Source organism: Ziziphus jujuba, chromosome 2, assembly GCF_031755915.1.
Source record: "Ziziphus jujuba cultivar Dongzao chromosome 2, ASM3175591v1".
NCBI lineage: Eukaryota > Viridiplantae > Streptophyta > Magnoliopsida > Rosales > Rhamnaceae > Ziziphus > Ziziphus jujuba.
Genome location: NC_083380.1, coordinates 31,758,162 through 31,784,487, shown reverse-complemented (window position 1 = coordinate 31,784,487; position 26,326 = coordinate 31,758,162). Strand labels below are relative to the sequence as shown.

The 26,326-nt window shown below is 36.7% G+C and overlaps 4 protein-coding genes across 4 annotated transcripts; all 4 read left to right on the top strand.

The window, feature by feature from the left end:
- The first annotated feature begins 7,429 nt into the window (after positions 1–7,429).
- LOC125422736 (disease resistance protein RPV1-like) lies at positions 7,430–17,629 on the top strand. Its single transcript, XM_060815096.1, has 5 exons — positions 7,430–7,995; positions 9,208–10,297; positions 10,395–10,670; positions 15,802–16,635; positions 16,797–17,629. Exons 1-5 carry the CDS (start codon positions 7,481–7,483, stop codon positions 17,475–17,477), a joined length of 3,396 nt encoding a protein of 1,131 aa, XP_060671079.1. The 5' UTR covers positions 7,430–7,480; the 3' UTR covers positions 17,478–17,629.
- A 3,391-nt stretch (positions 17,630–21,020) lies between these two features.
- LOC132800796 (disease resistance protein Roq1-like) lies at positions 21,021–21,721 on the top strand. Its single transcript, XM_060815095.1, has one exon. It carries the CDS (start codon positions 21,173–21,175, stop codon positions 21,719–21,721), a length of 549 nt encoding a protein of 182 aa, XP_060671078.1. The 5' UTR covers positions 21,021–21,172.
- A 103-nt stretch (positions 21,722–21,824) lies between these two features.
- LOC107419513 (disease resistance protein RUN1) lies at positions 21,825–23,324 on the top strand. The gene is made up of 2 exons (XM_060815093.1): positions 21,825–22,913; positions 23,028–23,324. The coding sequence occupies exons 1-2, from the start codon at positions 21,846–21,848 to the stop codon at positions 23,322–23,324; spliced, it is 1,365 nt and encodes a 454-aa protein (XP_060671076.1). The 5' UTR covers positions 21,825–21,845.
- Positions 23,325–23,448: 124 nt separating this feature from the next.
- On the top strand, positions 23,449–25,902 carry LOC132800424 (uncharacterized). Its single transcript, XM_060814005.1, has 2 exons — positions 23,449–24,223; positions 24,315–25,902. Exons 1-2 carry the CDS (start codon positions 24,197–24,199, stop codon positions 25,311–25,313), a joined length of 1,026 nt encoding a protein of 341 aa, XP_060669988.1. The 5' UTR covers positions 23,449–24,196; the 3' UTR covers positions 25,314–25,902.
- Positions 25,903–26,326: the final 424 nt, after the last annotated feature.

Sequence of the window (26,326 nt, the reverse complement as noted above, 5' to 3'; positions counted from 1 at the left end):
ATCCACCAATTCAAATATTCACATTTTCCCAATAGCATAAATAATTTCTCGAAATATAATAATTAAATCTCATAATATTCCATGGACATATTTTATAAAAATTGGAGTCTCCAACATAAACAAATATTTTCCTTGAAATATTTGAAAATCAAATCATGCCCAATTTAATGTTAAAACCACAAGAATTTCAAAATTCTCAAGACCATAAAATAATTTTCACATGGCATAAATTTATAGAATGCACATTTCCTTTAATCAAATAAATTCACCAATAATTCCACAATAAATCAAATAAATATTTGGCACATAGAATTTAAATTCCAAATATTCAAATTACACATAATATTCACCAATTAAATTCCCAAAATTAATTTGAAGGTGGGTCACTCACCTTAAGCACGTATATCAATCAAGATCCTCCGTAGGATCGACTCCGCTACTCGCACGTGCACCTAAAACATCCACACTACACCAAACCACAAATATTAATATTTTAATCGGGTAACTCCCAAATGGGTACCCGGGGAGCGAACATCAATCGACATCTAAAATTTATGAGTTATATACCGAATCGAAGCTCGAGTGATGGGGATCACGGATTCGGTCTTAATTTCCGGTGATCCGACCTGAGGTGGTTGGAATCTCGCCGAAAAGCTTTCGGGTTTCGACTCCACAATTCTCCCAAACCGTCACAAATTGGTGGAAACGGATGCCGGATTCGGGTTCAGGAGGTCGAACACAGTCAGGAGGGATCGGTGGTGCAACTGGGTACTCGCCGGAACAGTAACTCCCGGTGAGCCGCCGCGGTCACCGGCAATCGTCGCCGGCAGCGGCGCGTGCGGTGGCCGTTGGCTGAGATTTTTTGCAGATTTGTAGATCGAGAGGAGAGGAATCTAACGGGAATGATGGTGAGGCAAACGGAGGCCGGACGGCGGAGAAATCGGGGTTTGAAGAATTTCGGCCCCTCGCCGGAAAAAGCTCTGATCCCGGCGCGTCGGAGGTCCGGTGGCCGTGAAATTTGGTGGGTAGGCCGGACTTGAGGAGGTGGTGAGGGGTGGCTGGCACGTGTGGTCGGAAAATGGCCGGAAAGGGGTCAATCGGCGGTGGCCGGCGGTGGAGGGAAAAATCGCCGCCGATCTTCGCCGCCTCGATCCGGGCGCGTCCCGCGGCCAATGGCCGTGAAATTTTGGGGTTTTGCCGGAAATGGGGAGGGGCGTTCGTCTGGCCGGCGCATGTATGATGAATCGGCCGGAAAATTTGAAAAGTTCCGGCGGCCGGTCGGTCTCTCTCTTCCCCGAGATTTTTAACAAATTAAAGCCACAGTGTGACACTGTTCATTCAACGTGGACCAATCAGGAGCTGACACGTGGCATCACTGTGCACTTAAGCCAGATATAATAAAATATTGCGGTATCCGGCGAACTTCAAACGTCCATAACTTTTCAACCAAATGTCCGATTTAAGCGTGCCACTAGTCTATGAACTCGTATTGACGAGTACTTTACAACCATACAAGAGTCAAAACAAAATTATACAATGGTAAAAAGTCAACTCCCGGCACCTTCTGGACAGTTTGCACCTCGACTTGTTTTGCCCATAACTTTCAAACCGTAGCTCCGTTTTCGACGTGCTACTAGTCTACGAACTCGGGCGATCATGCACTTCGCCACGGTACCCTGGTCAACTTGAAATTTCCACTGGAACAAAAAGTCAACTTTTGACCCGCTCGATCAACGGTCAATGTGCACGATTTCCGATGTGATTTGGGACGGGGTGTTACACCAACCCTTAGGGGAGGTTCTGCTGGATTTTCCATTGGAGGGTCCCGTAGGGTTTTCCTAAGATCAAGACTTGTCTAGGATTCTGGTGAGGGATCTTGAACGGGTCCTGACATCTCCCATCTGAGAGTCTTTAGAAGCATAGATCATGCGCACGTACCAGATAAGAGAAAAGCAAGCTAATGAGAAGTACATCTTCACTGGTTATGACACCAACTCCAAAGGTTACGAGCTCTACAATCCTAATACTAGGAAGACAACCATCAGTTGAGATGTCGTATTCGATGAAGAAGAAGAGTGGGATTGGGAACCACATACAGAAGACTACAACTTCTTTCCATATTTTGAAGAAGATGGCATGGAACAACCAAGGATAGAGCAAGCAAGAGAGGAGCCTACTACCCCACTAGCTTCAACAACTACGAGTTCTCAAGATGACGAAAGCTTAGGTGAAAGAATTCCACGCTTTAGAAGCTTACAAGAACTTCTATGAGGTAACTAAAAATCAAGATAATCTTACTCTTTTTTCTCTCTTTGTCGATTGCGAGCCCATGAACTTCCAAGAGGCAGTGGAAAACAAGAATTGAAAAAATGCTATGGAAGAAAAGATAAAGGCGATAAAAAAGAACGACACATGGGAGCTAGCTACACTTCCAAAAGGGCACAAGGCGATCGATGCGAAGTTGGTCTACAAAGCCAAAAAAAATGCCAAAGTAGAAGTTGAAAGATACAATGCAAGATTGGTGGCGAGAGGCTACAATCAAAGAGCTGGCATCGACTATGATGAGGTGTTTGCTCCTGTTGCTCGACTAGAAACTGTTAGACTAATTATTTCATTAGCAGCTCAAAATAATTGGAGGATACATCAAATGGATGTGAAATCGGCCTTCCTAAATGTAGTCCTTGAAGAAGAAGTCTATATTGAGCAAGCACAAGGCTACAAAGTCAAGGGAAAAGAAGACAAGGTTTTAAAGTTAAAGAAGACACTTTATGGGTTGAAACAAGCACTAAGAGCGTGGAATGCTCGAATTGACAAGTACATCCAAGGAAGAAATTTCATCAAGTGTCAATATGAGCATGCACTCTACATCAAAATCCAAAATGGTGATATCTTGATTGTGTGCTTGTATGTAGATGACCTGATCTTTACAGGTAACTATTCAAGCATGTTCGACAAGTTTAAGAAAGAAATGATGAAAGAGTTCGAGATGACCGACATTGGGCTCATGTCTTACTACCTCGACATCGAAGTAAAGCAAGAAGACAAAGGCATCCTAATCACTCAAGAAAGCTATGCTAAGGAGGTGCTTAAGAAGTTCAAGATGGATGACTCTAATCCGGTCAGCATACCAATGGAATGTGGAGTCAAGCTATCAAAGCAGAAGAAGGAGAAAGAGTGGATCCAACACTTTTTAAGAGCTTGGTTGGAAGTTTATGGTATTTGACGTGCACGAGGCCAAATATTCTCTATGCAGGTGGAGTCATCAATAAATACATGGAGAATCCAACAGCAACTCATTTAAAGGCGGCAACAAGGATTCTTCGTTATCTTAAAAGTACAATAAACTTTGATTTGTACTGATCTATTTTTGATGATTACAGGCTTGTAGGATGTAGTGATAGCAATTAGGGTGGAGATATGGATGACCGTAAAGGCACAAGTGGCTTCGTGTTCTACATGGGAGACACCGCCTTCACATGGATGTCAAAGAACCAGCCGATTGTCACTCTTTCCACATGTGAAGCGAAGTATGTAGCTACTACTTCATGTGTTTGCCATGCAGTTTGGCTCTGAAACTTGTTAAAGGAGTTGGGTTATCCATAAGAAGAACCAACCAAGATTTGTGTGGATAATAAGTTAGCAATAGTTTTGGCCAAGAACCCAGTCTTCCATGATCGAAGTAAGCACATTTATACGCATTATCATTACATTAGAGAGTGCATAGCCAAAAAGGATGTACAACTGGAGTACATGAAGTCTCACGATCAAGTAGCCGATATCTTCACCAAGCCTCTCAAGCAAGAAAATTTTGTCGAATTGAGAAGTTTGACTGGAGTAACAAAATCAAGTTTAAAAGGGGGTGTTGAAATATAAACTTGATTGTGGGCTATTAGTGTTTGGGCCTTAATTGTTCAAGGAAAGCCCAACTTCTAAAAACATCTTGTCTAAATAAGAGCCTAGTATGTTCTAGAGAAGTCTCATCTAGAAGCTTATTCTAGAGTAATCCATAGAGTTGTCTAGAATGTGTATGGAGGTTTGTAATTATGAAGAAAATTCTAAGATTCATTTGTAACCATTAGATTAGAATTGGCAAAATCCTAGCCAATGGTTTAGGAGGTGCCACTACTATAAATAGGGGTAATGTCTTTGAGTTTGGATGATGCCAAAAAGCAAGAAGTGAGAAATAAAAGAAGTAGCCTCTTTCTCTAAATCCTCCTTTTTTAAGTTTGACCTCCAAACTCCAAAATTTCCTTTCGACACAAAGTCCGGGGATTCGATTATCCGAGAGCTCTTGAACTCTTCAGTAGGAATGCTTTCAAAAGTAATGAACCTATTGAAGAATACCTTATGCTCTTAGATTGCATTTTAGGTTATGCTAATGGCCTTCCTTTGGCTTTAGAAGTATTGGGTTCCTTCCTGTGTCGAGGGGGAAAAAATCAATGGAAAAGTCTTGTACATAATTTGGAATACAAATCCTATGAGAAAATATATGACATGCTTAAAATAAGCTATGATGCTTTAAATGATGAACAGAAGGCTATTTTCCTTGATATTGCATGTTTCTTTGTTGGAGAGAACAAAGATTATTTACCCAAGTAATTGGAAGTGGCAAAATTGTCCGCCAAGTATTCCCTGAAGTTGGTACATGCAGTAGATTATGGTCTGCAGATGATATTTTGCATGTCCTCTCAGAAAACACAGTAAGAATCATAATCTAAAAGCTTCTTGTTTTTTTTTTTTTTTTTTTTTGGGTGATAAATTCAAAACTGATTTTTATTGAGATGGTATATGCTTTTCGTATGATTAATTAGACTATGTTCTATTCGATGTTCATTTCTAATATATATCTGGTCCTCTCCTTCTGAACCATATCTAGGGAACAATTTCGATTGAAGGAATTATGCTGAAGTTGCCTGAACAGAGAACTTTGGACTTGAATGCTGAATCATTCAAAAAAATGAAACAGCTTCGACTACTTATATTTAATTACAATGTAGTCTTTTCTACTTCCATTCCATACCTTCCTAATCAATTAAGGTTAGTTGATTTACCTGGATACCAGTTTCCCAATCTTTCATTTGATTCTTTTCCAAACCAACTTGTCATACTCAACATGGCTGGTAGCCATATCTGACATCTGTGGAAACTAACAGGGGTACAACTATAATTTATAAACCATCCTTGATATCAAATTAAATTACATTTTATATAAATATATTTTATTCATTTCTTATATCTTTTTGCTTGCAGAGTATAAAAAACTTGAAAGTTATGAACTTTAGTCACTGTCAATTTCTAAGAGAAATTCCTGACCTGTCAACAGTCCCAAATCTTGGGAGTTTACATCTTGACCATTGTAAAAGTCTAGTTGAGATTCATGAGTCTGTTGGCTCTCTTACTAAGCTGGTTGTATTGGACCTTCAATACTGCAGCAAGCTCAAGATTTTCCCAAGTAAATTGGAGTCGAAATATTTTAGAACATTGAATTTCTGATGCCTGCTCAAGACTCCAGAGCTTCCCCAGAATTGCTAGCGAAATGGAATATTTAACTAGCATAGATATAACTGGCACAGCTATAAAAGAGTTGCCTTCCAAATTTGAGCTTTTAGTTGGGATGGAGGAGGTCATAGGCATAACCATTTCTGAAAAGCGTATTCTTATTCCAGGAAATAAATATAAGTTAAGGCATCTTGATCTACTTGATAAACCTCCTTTCAACAATGTCGATTTTGACATCCCATTGGCAATTCTTGATCATGAAATATTACTTGATCTATACATAATAAGAGAAGCCATATCTAACTGGGATGAAAGGTATGGCGGACTAGAGGCCCTTGATACTGTTCTTCCATATCATCATCTATCTGAAGTGGATTTCATCATGTCCTCTAATGGCTTTTCTAAGCTGAAATGGTTAGATATATCTAAACACAAGTTTGTCAGTCTTACTGTTCAGCAAAAAAAAAAAAAAAAAAGAAAAGAAAAGAAAAGAAAAGTTTGTCAGTCTTACGACCTTAATGAAACCTTAGAAGTTGTGATGCACATCTCTGGAAACAACTAGAAGCTAATTGCGAATTTACCACCTAAGTCCATAGAGCATCTATTTCAGCAGAGAAGATGCTTATAATAGAAAACTTGTGCGGATGCTTGTTGGGTACATGTCATGATTTATGGATATAATAGAAGCGTGAGAGAGTAAGAGAAGTGAGAGTGAGTTTTCTTGGAGCAAAAGAAAGAAAAGCTCTGCTCTTCCATATGTGCTGGTATGTGCTGGTGTGTGATTGTCTCAATGACAATTGAACTAATTGCGAATTTACCACCTAAGTCCATAGAGCATCTATTTCAGCAGAGAAGATTCTTATAATAGAAAACTTGTGTGGATGGTTGTTGGGTACATGTCATGATTTATGGATATAATAGAAGCGTGAGAGAGTAAGAGAAGTGAGAGTGAGTTTTCTTGGAGCAAAAGAAAGAAACAAGAGAAGTGAGAGTGAGTTTTCTTGGAGCAAAAGAAAGAAAAGCTCTGTTCTTCCATATGTGCTGGTATGTGCTGGTGTGTGATTGTCTCAATGACAATTGAACTACGTTAAAATCTTGTGCTTCTTTGTCTATTTTGGCCATTTCTTCTCATTTGTCTTTGTTATTATGATTTGTACTACTGAGTTTAAATTTAACATTCTACATACTGTGTAAAGTCCCACAGACTACGCCTGGCAATTTTTGATAGACACAATACATCAGTGGATAGTTGCAATTGCCATCTTAGCTGTGATTTAGACCAATAACCGACTGCTGAAGTTCATGTGGGTCCTACAGGGAAACCGGGCCTAACAAGCCTCTGGCTCACATGATGAAAGATAAAAGGACAAGGCCACTAGCAGAACGCTAATAAAAAAGAATTGTGTTATTATTATAATTTTTTTATTTAATATGGCAGATTAAAGGTCGAACCATGTCCATTTGGTTAGACCCATTAGAAAGTCTTTTTACCTTTCGGCGGTCCAAGTTGACTAGATGCAAAATAAAGATGGATCTTCGAGGAAGTAACCTACAAATTACCATTTAGTTTATTGCATTTGCTAAGATTTTAAAAAGAAGCTTAGTAAAAGCTAGACTTTACTCTTGGCAAAAATACTTCCTGTACGATAGCTGAATTTTTTATGGATCACTTGCTTGTCTACATACGACTGTTTTACTGAATAATTTTCTGATTCCCATCTTTTAAAACGGATCAGAAACTTCCCCCCCCCCCCAAAAAAAAAAAAGGGAGTGAATATGTGGCTTCTTTTATCGCTTTTATACAGTGATCTTGTTAGAAAAGTCAGGGTCACATATATTTTTGTCAGCTGAAGGAAATATTCCAGCAAACTCGGTCACTAAGTGTGAGATCCGTGTTAATATCCGGATTCTTTTTTTTTTTTTTAGTTCTATTAAATACTGCTAATACTTATCCAATGCCATCGTATTACTTACGCTTGGTATGGCTTGCTTGCTTCCCTCTACCTCTTTTCCTTCCCCCAATTTTCCTAGTAGCCATGAAGCAGGACAGCATGATGTTTTCTTGAGCTTTAGAGGCATAGATACGCGGAACAATTTCACAAGCCATCTTTATAGATCCTTGCAGCAAAAAGGAATTCAAACTTTCATTGACAATGAAGAGCTGAGGAGGGGAGAAGAAATTTCAACCTCACTTATCATGGCTATCAAAGAATCAAAGATATCAATCATCATCTTCTCCAAAAATTATGCATCTTCGTCGTGGTGTTTGGATGAACTAGTGGAGATCTTTAAATGTCGAGAATCACTTCAACAACTGGTTTGGCCAATATTTTTATATGTGGATCCTTCTGATGTAAGAAATCACAGGGGCAGTTTTGGAGAAGCATTAGCTCAATATGAAGAAAGTTCCGATAAGAAGAAGAAGGAAAAGCTGCCCGAGTGGAAGATTGCTTTGAATAAAGCTGCCAATTTATCTGGATGGCATTTAGACAATGGGTATGTAAATTTCTTATCAACTCACCTTAATCCATCCATCATATTGGATTTATTAATGAATTATAGCCCAAACTAGGGTAAATTTCAATATATGCTCATCTATTTACATTTGTTTTCTATTATTATTATTATATTATTTGTTGAAATGTATTTTTTTTTCATATATATATATATATATGCCATAATTGTGACAAAATATATTATACGGTAAATTACATAATGACTAAAATCTCCATTTTAGCCTCACAAAACAAAATCACATGAATATTTTTGAAAGTACAATTTTATACTTATATCAATTAGTTTCTCATTAGAACATTCCGATGCATTTTTTATCCATATCTCATTTATCAATTTTTAGATCTTTTTAAGAGCTAAGATTTAAAGATATTTTGATATTCTAAATAAGTTGGGTGATATATTAAAATCCTATAAAGATAAAGTGAACTTTATCTGGATTCATTTAAACTTCAAATATAATTTCACATTTCAATATTTAATGTAATTCAAAAACTTAAAAGTAAGATCCAAATGAAAAAACCATTAGAACTTCGGATAATTCTCCTAATATTTTAAATGTATAATAATTTTTGATAAAACAAAATTGAAAATTAAATATTATAACTAGTTTGGGCTACTCATAGCTACTTAATAGAGATATGGGGGAAGGTGGTTCTGTATTTTGCCCTATAATATATTTGATCAAAATTTGCCATTAATCATATTTTAAATCACAAAAATACTAATGTGTTTATTTGCAGGGGGTGTTATATATAAGTTTTAGTCACACAGTCAGATCTTTAAGAGATAGTACTCTTGGTTATAGTTAAAATTAAATTTATAGTCATGAAAAGTTAAATCCTTCGTCTAGCTGTCAAGTAATGGCTTAATTAGTATGTTTCTTATACCCATATCCATGAGATATAGTGGGTAAAGACACCACGTCCTCTTCTTTATATTATAAATTATTGTAATGATAAAAAAAAAAATAAAATAAAAAATCCTTTATGTAGCTATTACCTTTGATTAGAAAATTTTATACTTCTAAGCATGTGACATGTTGAAACAAAAAATAATTTCATTTTGTAGTGTTCTGTCGTGTGTTTGACCATAATAATCAATCTATTTTCTCATTTATCTATTTAAAGTCTTCCTCTTGCCGCCTTGCGGGTATTTCTTAATGGGTAGAGATGAATCTCAATTGATCCAATAAATTGTTGAAGCGGCACTGAGCAAATTGAATCGTACACTTCTACATGTTGCCAAATATCCTGTTGGAATTGAATCCCATCTACATGAGTTGGCTTCATTAATAAATGCTGGAGAGAAGGATGTGCGATTCATAGGCATCCATGGACTTCGTGGGATAGGAAAAACAACAATTGCTAAAGCTGCTTTCAATAGTTTTGCTGATGAATTTGAAGTTTCCAGCTTCCTTGCAGATGTTAGAGAAACAACCAAGCAACATTTCGGTTTTGTTCAGCTGCAAGAACTGTTTTTGTTTGACATGCTTGGGGATAAAAATTTGAAGGTTGGGAATATCCAGAGAGGTATCAACATCATAAAGGAAAGGCTTTGCAACAAACGAGTACTTCTCTTTCATGACGATGTTGATGAACTAGACCAGTTGGATACATTAGCAGGTGGCCATGAGTGGTTTGGCTTAGGAAGTAGAATCATCATAACTACCAAAAACAAACACTTGCTAGCCACTCATGGAGTTAATCTAATATATGAAGTCCGGGGAATGGATCATGAGAGAGCTCTTGAGCTCTTAAGTTGGAATGCTTTTAAGAGGGAGAAACCGATAGAAACTTACCTTGCGCTCTCAGATCGTGTTGTATGTTACGCTGATGGCCTTCCATTAGCTCTTGTGGTATTGGGTTCCTTCCTATGTTGTAGGACAAAAGAACAATGGCAAAGTGCAATACATAATTTGGAAAAGAAGCCGGACAAGAAAATATATCAAGTACTTAAAATAAGTTATGATGCTTTACAGGACAATGAGAAGAGTCTTTTCCTTGATATTGCATGTTTCTTTGTTGGAGAGGATAAAGATTATGTTATTAAAGTACTTGGAAGTAGTAATTTCTGCCCGATCATTGGAATTAAAGTTCTTACAGACATGTCTCTCATAAATGTAGAGTCCAATAGGCTAGGAATGCATCAATTGATAGAAGAAGTGGGTAAGGAAGTTGTCTGCCAGGAATCCCCTAAAGCTGGCAAACGCAGTAGATTATGGTCTTCAGATGATATTTTTCACGTTTTCTCCGAAAACACTATAAGACTCTTCTACAAGCTCCTTTGGCATTAACTTCTAACATGATTTTGTTATATATATATATAAAAGTATTTTGATATAACGATTGCTATGCTTTTCTCTCCTTTGAACTATTTAGGGAACAAATACACTTGAAGGAATTATGCTGAAGTTGCCTGAACAGAGAACTCTATACTTGAATGCTACATCATTCTTAAAAATGAAAAGGCTTCAACTACTTATATTTGCTAATGTAGTCCTTTCTGGTGCCATTGAGTACCTTCCTAATGAGTTAAGGCTAATTGATGTGCCGGGATACCAGTTTCCCACATTGTCCTTCAATTCTGGTCCAAAACAACTTGCTATACTCAACATGCCTTATAGCCATATCCATCAACTTGACAAAGGATTCAAGGTACAATTGTTATCTAAATAGTTCACTATAATTGTTAATGGAGCTTGAGAGATTGTATATTATGGATGATGATAGCTTGAGAGAGAGAGAAGTTAGGAGAGCAAAAAACGTGTATATATTTTCTGGTGTATATGTCAGAGAGAAGAGAGTATATTTTTGCTTACATAATGAAATGTAAAATGATTACAATTTTGTTATATAAAAAGCATAAATCTGTATTTTCTCTCTCTCACACTTTCATGCACTCATTTTCTCATTCTTCTAGTTTGTTCCATAACACGTGGCATATAAGCCACTGTGAAATACACCTGTATGATCTCATTTTCCATATTTGCCTTAGCCTCCACGTCAGCACAGCAAGTTATATTCCAACACTCCCCTGTAACCTCTGTGCTGAGACAACTCCAAGCTTTTCCCTCAAATAATTGAATCTGTCCCTTGGTAATGATTTGGTAAATATATCTGCAATTTGTTCTTTGGAAGCACAAAATGTCAAATCTACAATTCCATTCTGCAAGGCCTCTTTGATGAAGTGATATCTCCTGTCTATGTGTTTAGTTTTCTGGTGAAAGACTGGATTCCTTGTGATGGCAATGGCTGAGGTATTATCACAGTGTAGAGGTGTAGCTCTCACTTGCATTTCACCAAAATCTTCCAACACAAACCGAAGCCAAATTGCCTGTGCAGTTGCTTCTGAGGCACTTATATATTCTGCCTCAGCTGTAGAGAGTGCTACACAATGTTGTTTAACCGAAGCCCATGAGAATACACCACTACCAAAGCTAAATGCATATCCAGATGTGCTTTTCATATCATCCACAGAACCACTCCAGTCACTGTCACAGTACCCTACTAAAACAGCTTGTTGTCCCTTGACATATTCTATTCCATAATCTAAGGTACCTTTGACATACCTTAATACTCTTTTTGCTATACCAAGATGCTTCTTTGTGGGACAATGCATGAACCTTGCCAGTAAACTTGCAGCAAACATAATATCTGGTCTTGTTGCTGTCAGATATAGAAGACTTCCCACTACCTTTCGATACATCTCTTCATCTGCAGTTCCACTTCCATCTTCCTTGCTGAGTTTCTCATTTGCAATTAATGGTGTAAGAACTGGATTACAATCAGTTAAGCCAAACTTGTTCAGCAATGTAGAAGCATATTTTTTCTGGTGCACGAAAATGCTGGAACTTGTTTGTATTACTCCCATTCCAAGGAAATGATGTAACAATCCCAAGTCTGTCATTTCATATCTTTTCATCATATCTGCCTTAAACCAATGCAACATTTCATCATCATTTCCTGTATACACTATGTCATCAACATATATGGCTGCAATGAGTATTCCTTTTTTTCCCTTGGTCTTTGTATAAAGAGTGGCCTCACTTTGACTCTTTTGCAAACCACCCTCACTGAAATATGCATCAATCTCACTATACTAGGCTCGAGGGGCCTGTTTCAATCCATATAATGCCTTATGCAGCTTATATACTTTATCCTCATGCCCTTCAATGACAAAACCATCTGGTTGTTCTATATAGACCTCTTCCTGCAGCACACCATTTAAAAAGGCTGACTTAACATCAAGCTGGTACAATTTCCAGCTTTTGTGAGCTGCTAAAGCAATTAAGGTCCTAATTGTGTCAAGTCTTGCAACAGGGGCAAAAGTTTCATTAAAATCCACTCCTGGTTTCTGTGCATATCCTTTAGCCACTAACCTTGCTTTGTTTTTCTGAATTGAGCCATCAAGATTAAGTTTTGTCTTGTATACCCATTTAACCCCAATTACAGGCTTATCTGCTGGTCTACTCACCAACTCCCAAGTTTTATTTTTCTCAATCATCCTCAACTCATCTGTCATTGCATTGATCCAAGACTGATTTTGTGCTGCTTCATTGTAGTCTTCGGGTTCAATGATGCAATTGTTGCATTTTGCCAGAATATCAGTCAAATTCCTCCATTTTACTGGTGTATGATCATATTCAGCATGCTTTCCACCTGTTTCAGTGTGTGTAGGGTCAGTGCTAGTACCCTAGGTGCATATGAACTGTCCCTGCTGCTGCTTGTAGTCTCCCTTGAATTTTGCACAATTTGAGCTGATTTTTCTGGTGTATAGTAAGTGTCTTTGAATGCTGGATTCACTTCTTCTGAGACTTTACAACCATCCTTGATTGCTGAAATTATCCTTCCTCCATTATTTCTCTCATCTTCCTTCCAATTCCATGAGCTTTCTTCATCAAATATAACATCCCTTAATAAAATCAATTTTTTAGCTATAGGATCAAATATCCTATACCCCTTCTCACAGGTTCCATAGCCAACAAAAATTCCTTTCACACTTTTTGAATCCAATTTCTACCTTGTTTCAGCTGGTACATGAACATAACAAATGGATCCAAAAATTTTCAAATGTCCTACACCAGGTTTTCTTCCACTATAGGCTTCGAAAGGTGTCACCCCATTCAAGGCTTTAGTAGGACATCTGTTTAGCAGATAGACAGCTGTGTGAACAGCTTCTCCCCACAAGTAGTAGGGCATTTGTTTATCATGTAGCATGGCCTTGGCCATTTCAATGACCACCCGATTCTTCCTTTCAACTACCCCATTCTGTTGAGGAGTGTAAGCCACTATCATTTGTCTTTGAATTCCCTCAGATTCACAGAATTTTATAAACTCTGCAGACAGAAATTCTCCTCCTCTATCACTTCTTAGACATTTAAGTTTAAAACCACTTTGCAACTCAACCATTTCTTTAAATTTCTTAAAACAGATAAGAGCTTCAGATTTGTTTCTTAAAAAATACACCCAAACCATGCGTGTGCAGTCATCTACAAACAGCATAAAATACCTGTTTCCAGCAAGTGTCTCTGTTTGCATTGGTCCACACAAATCTGTATGAACTAATTGCAGTGGCTGATCTGCTCTCCATGCACCATTCTTTTGGAAAACTTCTCTATGTTGCTTTCCAAATTGGCAGCCTTCACAGACCATTGTTTCTCCAAGCTTTGGCAATCCCACAACCATATCCTTCCTTTTTAATTCAAGCAAAGCATTTGAATGAAGATGTCCCATTCTTTTATGCCAAATTTCCATACTCAGCTCAGTTTGAACTGTTAATGCAACCTGCTCACTCGATGTCATAGTCAACGGATAGCATCGATTTGTTTTTGCTTTGACTTGCACAATCAAATTCTCAAGCATAGGTCCATCATACACATGACACATTCCACCACCAAATGTCAGATAATAGCCATGCTCATCCATTTGACCAACACTCAACAGGTTTTCTTTCAAGCCAGGTAAATATAGTACCTCTTTGATATGTCTTTTTCCCTTGTCAGTGTCAATCACCAATGTTCCTTTCCCAGCAATATTCTCTAGTGTTCCATTAGGCATTTGAACTCTTCCAAACATATTTCTCTTCACATCAGTCAATAAACTGATATTTCCTGTCATATGGTTGCTGCAGCCACTGTCTATGTACCATTCACTGTTTTTGCTTGAGTCATGAGTCTCACTTGCTGCATAAAACATATTCCCTGTCATTTCCATCTGATTTGTACAATTGGCTTTCTGCACATTTCTTCCAATTGTACATTCTCTTGCCCAATGTCCAAACCTGTCACAATTATAGCATTTTGGCTTGCTTTTAAATCTACATTCTCCAAAATGATACTTGCCACAGGTTCTGCATTGTGGTTTTGAATTATCTTGACTGCTTCCAACCTGCCATCTACTCCCTCCGTGAACAGTGTTTGCAGCATGTGTGTTTGTCATTTGAGCTCCATGAAACCTTTGCTGAAATTTTTGTTTAGGTTCCCATTTCTTCTCTTTTAAGGACCATGACTTTTGAAACTTAGCTACATTAGATTGTGATACTCCTTTGTTTTGTATTTTGGAATTCACAGACAATGTAGAGAATGCTTTCTTTGTGTAATCAATAACTTGCTGGTCAAGTCTCTGCACTTGACTCTTCAAAATCGCAATTACTTCTTGAAATTCCACTGATGTCAAGTCCTTAGTATTTTCTATCACCAAACAGATTGGTTCATATGCTTTTGTTAAGCTAATTAATACCTTTTGAACCATTCTTTCATTTGACAGTGTCTCTCCAAACGTTTTCATCTGGTTTACTAGATCATTTAGTCTTGTAAGATAATTGGACAGTGTTTCATCATCCTTCATCCTGGTGTATTCGAAATCTCTCCTTAAACTTTGCAATTTCACAGATCTTACCTGATCTCCACCGTGAAATTCTTTGTACAAGAGCTCCCAAGCTTCTTTTGCAGTCTCTGCATTTGCTATCCTTGGGAAAATTTGATTAGTAACAGCACCTTGAATAATCCCCAAAGCTTTTGCATCCTTCATGTAAGACTCCATCATCTGTTCATCATCTTCACTTGCTGAGCTTCCTTCAGCCTCTTCAATTTTCCCCTTTAGCTTCCCAGCAGAAATTGGAATTCCTTTCTCCACAAATTTCCAAAGCCCGAAGGATTTGAAAATGGTGACCATCTTGATTCTCCAAAATTCATAGTTCTCTCCTGAAAATATAGGAGCCCTTACTTCAGATCCAGCCATTGATGCTTCAGATCTATAATACTAGCGTACACTCTTCAATCGAGCTCAGAATTGCTCGAGCTCTGTTTCTATTTTTTTTTTTTTTAGAGCACAGTATTTACTCCCAACGCAGATTCAACAAGCTCTGATACCATGTTAATGGAGCTTGAGAGATTGTATATTATGGATGATGATAGCTTGAGAGAGAGAGAAGTTAGGAGAGCAAAAAACGTGTATATATTTTCTGGTGTATATGTCAGAGAGAAGAGAGTATATTTTTGCTTACATAATGAAATGTAAAATGATTACAATTTTGTTATATAAAAAGCATAAATCTGTATTTTCTCTCTCTCACACTTTCATGCACTCATTTTCTCATTCTTCTAGTTTGTTCCATAACACGTGGCATATAAGCCACTGTGAAATACACCTATATGATCTCATTTTCCATATTTGCCTTAGCCTCCACGTCAGCACAGCAGGGTATATTCCAACAATAATTACGTTGTCATGTTCCTTAATAGCTTGCTAATTTACATTTTTTCCCCTTTTTATCTTCCGTTTGCAGAATTTTGAAAGATTGAAAGTTTTGAAATTAAGTTACTCGAAATTCTTAAGAAAATTTCCTGACCTATCAACGGCGCCCAATGTTGAGAGCTTATATGTTGATAATTGTACAAGTTTAGTTGAGATTAATGAGTCCGTTGGATTTCTTAATAAGTTGGTTACATTAGATGCTCAATGCTGCAGCAATCTCAGGACTGTTCCAAGTAATCTGGTGTCCAAATATTTTAGAACATTAAATTTTGAAGGCTGCTCGAAACTCCAAATGTTTCCCAACATCGTTGAGAAAATTGAATTGATAACAAGCCTAGATTTATCAAGCACAGCGATAAAACAGTTGCCTTCCTCAATTGATCATTTGGTTGCGCTCAGTAAGTTACGCTTATCTGCTTGTAAAAAGCTTGTGAACATTCCGTCTACCATTTATAAGCTAGTGTTTCTTGATGTCCATGATCTTAGTGGCTGCAAAAATTTCTCTACGTTCCCAAACTACGACCAAGAAATACATGGCAATTTTGAGCTCAGAAGGTTAAATCTTAGTAACTATAATATATCAAATGTGGGTTTTCTTGGAACTCCTTTTAGTTTTCCCTTACTTGAATTGTTGGATCTATCTGGTAACAAGTTTGTTAGTCTTCCCTCCATTAGCAAGCTTTCTAAGCTTTCAGAGCTTAGTTTAGCTAATTGTCAACAACTTCGGGAAATTCCAGAGCTTCCAGGATGTCAAATTAATATAAAAGCAAGCCACTACAAGTCATTGGTTGAGACTCCATGGGAGATAATGGCGAAGATCATTTCCAATGACACAGGCAGTCTCTGTCCCTCTCGCTCTCTCTCTGTCTGTACATATATATAGTTATGGCAAGTATACCATGGTTATATATATATATTATGTATGTGTGAGTGTGTGTTAAACTAATGATTTCCTTTATGTTGCAGGGATTCTTTAGGGACTCGAAAATTGAAGCTACAGTTCCAGGATCTGATATTCCATACTAGTTTAGCCATAAGTCTGCAACGGAAACCGTAACCTTTAATGTTCCTTCAAATATGTCAACGAAAATAGCTGCAGTGATCATTTGTGCTGTCTCTAGATCAAGGAGAAAACAAAAAATGGAATTGTCATTTCAACTACTTGATGAAAGTGATTCTCATGTGGGGTCCCTAAGAAGAGGGAACATTTTGGTAGAACCAGGGAATATGTTGCTTATTTATCTCCCTGGTAGCACCCTTCTTTCCGAGTGCTTGCCATATTCTCCATTCAAGGATACCAAAATTAGTGTTATTGAAAGAGTACAACATATTAAAAAAATCAAGGTTCAGAGCACGACGATGTCTACTGCTTGTGGGATTCACATACTATGGGATGGAGATGAGATCATGATTGAAGGAAAGCCGATCAAAGTCTCTGACTCTATTTCACATATTATCGACAGAACCTTTGATGATTTTGCTAATGGAGGCATGCAATTCAGTTGGAGTTCAAGGCAGAGGCAGAAAAGGGAAGTATCTGCCAGTACCAACATATTTGAAACAGAGGAATTGGAAGAAGAAGAGGAACTGGACGACATCCATCAAAACAGAGGACATGGGAGAAGAAAAGGCTGCGAAGATTATGTCGATTGGCTTCAATGCCTACTCACTAGAGCATTTCTAAAAGCGTTGAGCCACCGACACTAACTTGTATAAATAGGTGAAAGGATGGGTCCTTTTTGTGTCGTGTCAAATAACAATAACAAAAGGGAGAGTGGGTGATTACATGAGTGTAAGTGTGTGTCTTTTATTAAGTATGCCTTGTCGCTATATTTTCAAGATGGCTATTGATAATTGTGTTTGTGGTCATGAATAGATTTAGTTTACTCTCTCTCTCTATGTATAAATGTCACAAGTACATAAACAATGGTTATGTGTATGTGTGTGTGTGTGTTAAACTAACAATTTCCATTAACTTGCAAGGCTTCTTGAGCGACTCAGAAGTTGAAGTTAATCTTTCAGGATCTGATATTCCATACTGGTTTAGCCATAAGTCTGCTAACAGAATCCATAACCTTCAATGTGCCTTGGAATATGTCAAAGAAAATGGCGGCAGTGACATTTGTACAGTCTCTAGATCAAGGAGAAAACAAATAATGGGATTGTCACTTGAACTACTTCAGGAAAATGATTCTCATGTAGGGTCTCTTAGAACTTAGAAGAGAGAGCATTTTGATAGAACCAGGAAAAATGTGGCTTATTTATCTCCCTGCTCACACCCTTCTTTCTGAGTGCTTGCCATATTCTCTGTTCAAGGATACTAAAACAAGTGTCCTAAAAAATGTAAAACATGTTAAGGTGTCATTCTTGGGTAGGAGGGAGAAGCATAATTATGACAGAGGAGTACCCATCTCAAGTTGTGGGGTTCATGTACTATGGGATCAAGATGAGAACATGGTAGAACAAAACCTGATCGAAAAGTCTCTGATCCTATTTCACATAGTTTGCAGGGAACCTGTATCTGCCAGGACCAACATTGTTGGATCAGAGGACTGGGAAGAGGAAGAACTGGCCAACATATCTGAAACAGAGGACATGGAAGAGAAATACATTACGAGTCTAAGTTTGGTCTCTGAATCTTTTAGAACATTGGCATTTCAATGATGTTCACGGCTCCAATACATTCACAACATTTATAGAAAAGAGAAATACATAACGAATCCAAATTTATACTGTTGTAGGACAGCTGCCTTCCTCAGTTTGACTTCAATTGCTACAGTTATCGTTTTTAAAAGACTTACATATATTCCAACTAGCATTTACGATCAACTAAAACTTCAACTACTCGTTGTCGATGGTTGCTCAAAACTCTCCAAGTTTCCCCTTATGAACTCTTAAACTGCCCAAATTTCCTTACTCAAGCACTTCAAACATATCGCAGTTCTATATTTCCTATATCGAAATCCCTTCAGCTTAAAATTGTAATCTATTTGAAGTGGACTTTGCACTGACTCCTCATAGTTTTCCCTGGATTAAAGCGCTATATCTATCAGAAAAAAAGTATGTCAGCCTTCCATCCTTTAGCCATCTTTCTAACCTTTCAAATCTTAATTTATCTTGTCGGATTAATCTTGATTTCTAACCTTTCAAATCTTAATCTTAATATCAAAGCTGTGAAAAACTTATGATATCATTTTCCAACCGGTCTCTCAAACAGATTAATCCATTCAATAAAACCAGGGAATAAATGCCTTCCTTATCTCCCTATACATTTTTTTTCCCCCTCTTGCCTTCTCTCTCAAACAAGGATGTTACAGAATATTGGATCTCATTTCATAATGCTCAGAAATCTGAAGAAGCTGTCTCGAGGTGTGGGATCCATAGACTATGGGATCAAAGATGAGTTCATGATTGATTAAACACTGATTAGAGTCTCTCATACTTCTCAGAAGTTAGACAGGTTTCATGGTAATTTTCCACTAACTAAGAGAAAAGTTGCTGAGCACACTCATGGACAATTAAAATCCAGTCACAGGAAGAGGAATTGTCAACCCCTGGGAATCAAAATAGCAGGGGTCAAGAATATGGTAGGAAAGAAACAAACTTTAACAAACCAAAAGGTGGTGAGGAAGGTGCATAATGAAAGATATTAGAAATGGTTTCTTGGGCAAAAAGCAATAAGGTTTTGGTGAGGTTTTGTCTGAAATCTGAACATACAAAGATGGATATACAAATCATACTGATATTTTTTATCTTACATTTTCAGACAATATAACTGATGGTTTTACATTTCCTGTACAATTCAAGTTATATTTTTGCATATGAGGTTATAATCATCCCTATGATTTTCAGTTAAAGAACCTACCAAAGTTTTGAAATTGGAGAGGCATATAGTGCACAGATCTTCAAGAGGGTAAGGAAGAGAGTTAACCTGAAAACTCAAGGTTTCCAACACTGTTCACAAACAATGCCTTCTGTTTTACCAAATTGACATCTTACTCTGTTTGTAAAACAATATAAGCAAAAACAAATATCAGGGGCCATTTTGTTTTTTGTTTTCTTATTTTAAAAATTTTTCACTTCATTGTGTATAATTTGCTTACTTCAAATATTTGTTAGTAATGGTTTCAACACTTCACAAACAATACTTTCTTCTTTACCAAATTGACATCTTTCTCTGTTTTTAAAACAATATAGACATATATAGATATCAAGGGCCATTTGTTTGTTTGTGTTTTTTTTTTTTTTTTTAATTCTGCACTTAATAAATTTGTTAGTATTAGTTATTCCTTTCATTTTTCATTTTTTTTTTTTAAATTTCGTATGTACTTCATCTTTTATCCTTCATATGCCAATAAATTAATAAATAATTCAACCATATTTTGTCTATATATGCTACCCTCCTACTGATTTTATCAAGGTTAGCTTTGATGCAACAGTAGCTTCAAATTTTTCCACAGTAGCTATAATTGCCAGAAATGCTTTATGAATGGTTGTTAGGTTATGATCTCAATATTCGGAGACTTCCTCTGCTGAAATGACTGAGGTAGAGGCTGCTACTTGGGCTTCAGAATGTGCAAGAAAAGATTGGTGGGTGAATACAGTGTATGAAGGTCACGTGGCTAGTGTTATCTCTGGTCGTAAAGGAGATTTTTCTAAATGATGTTGGGAGAGTGCCCTATTGCTGGATAAAGTTAAATATTTAATTATTATTGTAAGTTTCAATGCGTTCTAAGAAGTTGTTATCGTGATGCTCACGAGGCCTGCAAGATTTAAATATGCTCCTCTCCAGAATTTAGTGTTTTGTCAGTATGCTTGACCACTAGACTTCACGACATTTAGAGTTGATTTTTATGTTCTTAGCGTTTATTTCCTTTGTTTTATTTTGTTTTGATGGTGTTGTTTTGTTTGTAGATACGGGTTGATTTGGGAAATTTTTTTGTAGTTTCATTGGTTTTTTAAAGAATTTACTCGCTGGAACAGAAAAAAAAAAAAAAACAAAAAAAACAAAAAAAAAACAAAATTTCAAATACTGTCCAAAACAACAATTCAACCAACATGATACAGAATAAATATATAAAATGGATAGTAATAAAAAAATCACTTCGCAATCACCACGGGATTTTAAAAGCTGCAATATAATGATAACAAGAAAAAACAATTATTATTATTAATTTTTTTAGCATAGTCCTTCAACTTTGTATCGTCCATAATGACAAGCTGCAAAATCAAGGAAGTTACCTAGAAAATAACATTCAATTATTGATGCCTTTGCTCAAGGCAATTAATAAGGGGGGGGAAAAATTGCCTAAAGCTGAATATATAATGTCTTGACAAGAATACTTCCTTAATCTGGCCGAGGAAATTGAACTGCACACTTTTTCTTTCTTTTAAAATTTTTTATGGATCACTTGCTTGCCTCTTCCTCTTCTTCCAGTGTCTTTGGAAACCAATATCACGTTTTCTTGAGTTTCAGAGGAGAAGATACTCGTAAAACATTCATAGGCCACCTTTACAGAGCTTTGCAACAAAATGGAATTCAGACTTTCATCGATGATGAAGAGCTGAGGAGGGGAGAAGAAATTTCACTTTCACTTATTAATGCAATTAGAGGATCAAAGATATCCATCATCATCTTCTCCAAAAACTATGCATCTTCATCATGGTGTTTGGATGAACTGGTTGAAATTCTTAAATGTAGAGAGTCACTTGGACAATTGGTTTGGCCAGTCTTCTTCGACGTAGATCCTTCTGAAGTGAGAAATCACACAGGCAGTATTGGAGAAGCATTAGCTAAATATGAAGAAAGTTTGAATAAGAAGGCAAAGCTGCTAAAGTGGAAGGCTGCTCTAAACAAAGCTTCCAATCTATCTGGATGGCACTTATCAAATGGGTATGTAAGATTATATTTACTTGAAAATATAACTTATGTTTTTTTTCTCTATACATAATAATACCGAATCCAAAAAGTAAATACCAGTTATTTATTTCTTTTGTTTCATATCCATATGACACGTATTCCTATAAGTGGTATTTCTCTTAATGGGCAGAGACGAATCTCAACTGATCCAAAAAATGGTTGAAGCTGCATTGAGCAAATTGAATCGTAGACATCTACATGTTGCCAAATACCCAGTTGGAATTGAGGACCTTTTAGAGGACTTGGAGCCATTAATAGATGTTGCAAACAAGCATGTAGGGTTCATAGGGCTGTATGGAATGGGTGGTATTGGAAAGACCACCATTGCTAAAGCTGTTTACAATTACTTTGCTGATGAATTTGAAGGTTCTAGCTTCCTCGCAGATGTAAGAGAAACATCAAAGCAGCATCTTGGTTTTGTACAACTACAAGAAACACTTTTGTTTGACATGCTTGGGGATAAAAAATTGAAGGTTGGGAATACTCATAGAGGTATCAACATCATAAAGGAAAGGCTTTGTAACAAAAGAGTACTTATCATTCTCGATGATGTTGATGAAGTCGAACAGTTTGATACATTAGCAGGAGGCCATGAGTGGTTTGGCTTAGGAAGTAGAATCATCATAACTACTAGAAATAAACACTTGCTAACCACTCATGGAGTTAATGTAATATATGAAGTCCGGGGAATGGATCATGAGAGAGCCCTTGAACTCTTAAGTTGGAATGCTTTTATGAGGGAGAAACCTCTAGAAAATTACCTTGAGCTCTCAGATCGTATTGTATGTTATGCTGATGGCCTTCCATTAGCTCTTGTAGTATTGGGTTCCTTCCTATGTGGTAGGGCAGAAGAACAATGGCAAAGTGCAATACATAATTTGGAAAAGAAGCCGGACAAGAAATTATATCAAATACTTAAAATAAGTTATGATGCTTTACAGGACAATGAGAAGAGTCTTTTCCTTGATATTGCATGTTTCTTTGTTGGAGAGGACAAAGATTATGTTATTAAAGTACTTGGAAGTAGTAATTTCTGCCCGGTTATTGGAATTGAAGTTCTTACAGATATGTCTCTCATAAATGTAGAGTTCAAGAGGCTAAGAATGCACCACTTGATAGAAGAAGTGGGTAAGGAAATTGTCTGCCAGGAATCCCCTGAAGCTGGCAAACGCAGTAGATTATGGTCTCCAGATGATGTTTTTCACGTTTTCTCAGAAAACACTGTAAGACTCTTCTACAAGCTCCTTGGCACTAACTTCTAAGTTTCTAACATGATTTTGTTATATTTTGCTTTTGATATGACAATTGCTATGTTTTCTCTCCTTTGAACTATTTAGGGAACAAATACGATTGAAGGAATTATGTTGAAGTTGCCTGAACAGAGAACTCTATACTTGAATGCTACATCATTCAACAAAATGAAAAGGCTTCGGCTACTTATATTTGATAATGTAGTCCTTTCTACTGCCATTGGATACCTTTCTAATGAGTTAAGGTTAATTGATTTGCCTGGATACCAGTTTCCTACTTTGCCGTTCAATTCTGGTCCGAAACAACTTGTTGTACTGAACATGCCTCATAATCATATCCACCAATTTGACAAAGGATTCAAGGTACAATTATTATGTAAATAGTTAACTACAATTACATGTCATATTCTTGAATAGCTAGCTAATTTACATATCTTTTTTTTTTTGTTTTTTCGCATCTTTATCTCTTTTGTTTGCAGAATTTTGAAAGATTGAAGGTTTTGAAGCTTAGTCACTCTAAATTCTTAAGAAAAATTCCTGACCTATCAACGGCACCAAATCTTGAGAACTTACATGTTGACCATTGTACAAGTTTAACTGATATCCATGAGTCTGTTGGATTTCTTACCAAGTTGGTTATATTAGACGCTCAACGCTGCAGCAATCTCAGCACTGTTCCAAGTAATCTGGTCTCCAAATATTTTACAACATTGGATTTTCAAGGCTGCTCGAGACTCCAAATCTTTCCCAACATAGTTGAGAAAATAAAATTTATATCAAGCCTAAATTTATCTGGCACTGCAATAAAAGAGTTGCCTTCCTCAATTGATCATATAGTTGGACTTCATGAGTTGCACTTATCAGCTTGTAGAAAGCTTGTGCATATTCCATCAAGCATTTATAAGCTAGTGTTTCTTGATGTCCTTAATCTTACTAGTTGCACAAGTCTCTCTGAGTTTCCAAACTATGTCCAAGAAATACATGGCAATTTTGAGCTCAGCAAGTTATATCTTCAAAATTCCAATATAACAAAAGAGGATTTTCTTGTTACTCCTTTTAGTTTTCCCTTGCTTCAACATTTGGATCTATCGGGTAACAGGTTTGCCACTCTTCCCTCTGCCCGCAAGGTTTCTAAGCTTTCATATCTTAGATTAGCTAATTGTAAACTACTTCGGGAAATTCCGGAGCTTCCAGAATGTCAAATTAATTTAGAAGCAAGTGACTGCAAATCATTGGTCGAGACTTCATGGAAGACAATGACCAAGATAATTTCCAATGACACGGTCTGTCTATTTCTATTTATAAATGTGACAATTATAGTATTGTTAGAATATCCATATGTCTGTTAAACTAATGATTTCCATTAAGTTGCAGGGATTCTTGAGGGACTCAGAAATTAAAGTTACACTTCCAGGATCTGATATTCCAGACTGGTTTAGCCATAAGTCAATAATGGAATCAGTAAAATTTGACATGCCTCGGAATATGTCAAAGAAAATGGCTGCAGTGATCATTTGTGCTGTCTCAAGATCAATGAGGGAACAAATAATAGGAATGTCATTTGAACTACTTCACAAAAGTGATTCTCGTGTAGGGTCTCTTAGAAGAGGGAACGTTTTGGTAGAACCAGGGAATATGTGGCTTATTTATCTCCCGGCTAGCACCCTTCTTTCCGAGTGCTTGCCATACTCTCCATTCAAGGATACCAAAAAAAGTGTCCTAAAAAAGATAAATCTTGTATACAAAATCAAGGTATCATTCATGGGCAGAAGCAAGAAAAATGATTATGATTATGAGAGAGAAGTACCCATCTTTATTTGTTGTGGGATTCATGTACTATGGGATCAAGATGAATTAATGATTGAACAAAAGCGGATCAAAGTCTCTGAGCCTATTTCACATATTATTGAGAGAACCTATGATGATTTTGCTAATGGAGGCATCCAATTCAGTTGGAGTTCACGGCAGAAAGGGGCAGGTCTATGGGGCAGGAAGAACATGTTTGAAATAGAGGACTGGGAAGAGAAAGAAGAAGTGGCCAACATTTCTGAAACAGAGAAGATTATTGACAGAACCTTTGACGATTTTGCTAATGAAGGAAACCAATTCAGTTGGAGTTCACAGCAGAAAAGTACAAGTGTATCTGCCAGGACCAACATATTCGAAATAGAGGACTCGGAAGAGAAAGAAAAAGTGACCAACATTTCTGAAACAGCGGACATGGAAGTAGCAGAAGTGACTTCTTCTGAAGAACTAGCTAACATTTTTGAAACAGAGGACATGGAAGAGGATGAAGAACTAGCCAACATATCTGAAACGAAGGACATGGAAGAACTCACTACCAAAAAAATGTCTTGTTGCCGCATTTGTTAAAAAAAAAATACTGGTAAAAATTATTATTTGAAGCATTTTTTTAAAAGATTTGTCTTTAAATTACATCGTTAAACAAATTTTTCATAAAACTGCAGTGCGAAATTGTGATTATATCCTATTTCATTACAAGTTTTTTAATAGACTATGTCAGATCCATAGGGGATTTATGTCAGTTCCATGACTCCTGCAACTCTGTCTTTATGTTTACTTTTGAAAATTTGACATATTAGACACATGTTTCTAGATGGCTATTGATAATTGTGCTTGTGGTCATAATATGTTTGGTAGTTGCGTTGCCTTTGATGAACAAATATATTTGCAGATGGCTTTTATGTTGAAACAGATATAGTGCCTTGAGGAAAGTGCTTAATCATTGAAGGAGAAAAGTTTAAAATTTTCAAAAGGATGCTGAAAATACATGTAAGTCTACATCTATTTTTGCATTCCTGAACTGTTTGAGTTTAAGAAGGATCAAAATCAAATTTCTCTTTCTGGTTATGGTGAAGGACAATTTCTCTAGCTTGAAACATTCATTGGTATGATAATAGAGAACAAGACAGCATATGCATGCTGTGATAAGACTCTTATGAATAAGAATACATAGGTTGTTTAAGGATTTTTTCCATAAGATTCTGTCTGCCTTTGGACAGTTTTTGCTGGCAAGTTTCCAATAATTAAGAGAAGAGTTGCTGAGTACACTAGTCATGGAGAATCAGAAACATCCAGTTATAGGAAGAGGCATTTTCAACCTTTGGCGATAAAAATAGCAGAAACAGAGAATATGCTACAAATGCAACCTACTTCATCACCAAACAAACCAGAACTCGTCGGAAGAAGGAAGATGCATGAAGAAAGATAAAGGAAAAGGTTTACTGGGCAGATAGAAGATTGTGTTATAAGAGAAATAACAAAGTTATATGGTGGAGTTTTGTCTGAAATCTGAACATGCAAAGATGAATGTGTGTATAAATCATAATGATATGTTTGTTTATTGTTACCTTACATTTCTATAA

What these genes read in the sequence shown, in the direction of transcription:
- LOC125422736 (XM_060815096.1), top strand. Translation starts at nt 7,481, where the DNA reads ATGGCTTGCTTGCTTCCCTCTACCTCTTTTCCTTCCCCCAATTTTCCT. An exon ending in TAAGACTCTTCTACAAGCTC is followed by an intron (nt 10,298 to 10,394) that starts CTTTGGCATTAA and finishes TGAACTATTTAG; the next exon opens with GGAACAAATACACTTGAAGG. An exon ending in GTCCCTCTCGCTCTCTCTCT is followed by an intron (nt 16,636 to 16,796) that starts GTCTGTACATAT and finishes ATTCCATACTAG; the next exon opens with TTTAGCCATAAGTCTGCAAC.
- LOC132800796 (XM_060815095.1), top strand. Translation starts at nt 21,173, where the DNA reads ATGGATCACTTGCTTGCCTCTTCCTCTTCTTCCAGTGTCTTTGGAAAC.
- LOC107419513 (XM_060815093.1), top strand. Translation starts at nt 21,846, where the DNA reads ATGGTTGAAGCTGCATTGAGCAAATTGAATCGTAGACATCTACATGTT. An exon ending in ACGTTTTCTCAGAAAACACT is followed by an intron (nt 22,914 to 23,027) that starts GTAAGACTCTTC and finishes TGAACTATTTAG; the next exon opens with GGAACAAATACGATTGAAGG.
- LOC132800424 (XM_060814005.1), top strand. Translation starts at nt 24,197, where the DNA reads ATGACCAAGATAATTTCCAATGACACG. An exon ending in AGATAATTTCCAATGACACG is followed by an intron (nt 24,224 to 24,314) that starts GTCTGTCTATTT and finishes ATTAAGTTGCAG; the next exon opens with GGATTCTTGAGGGACTCAGA.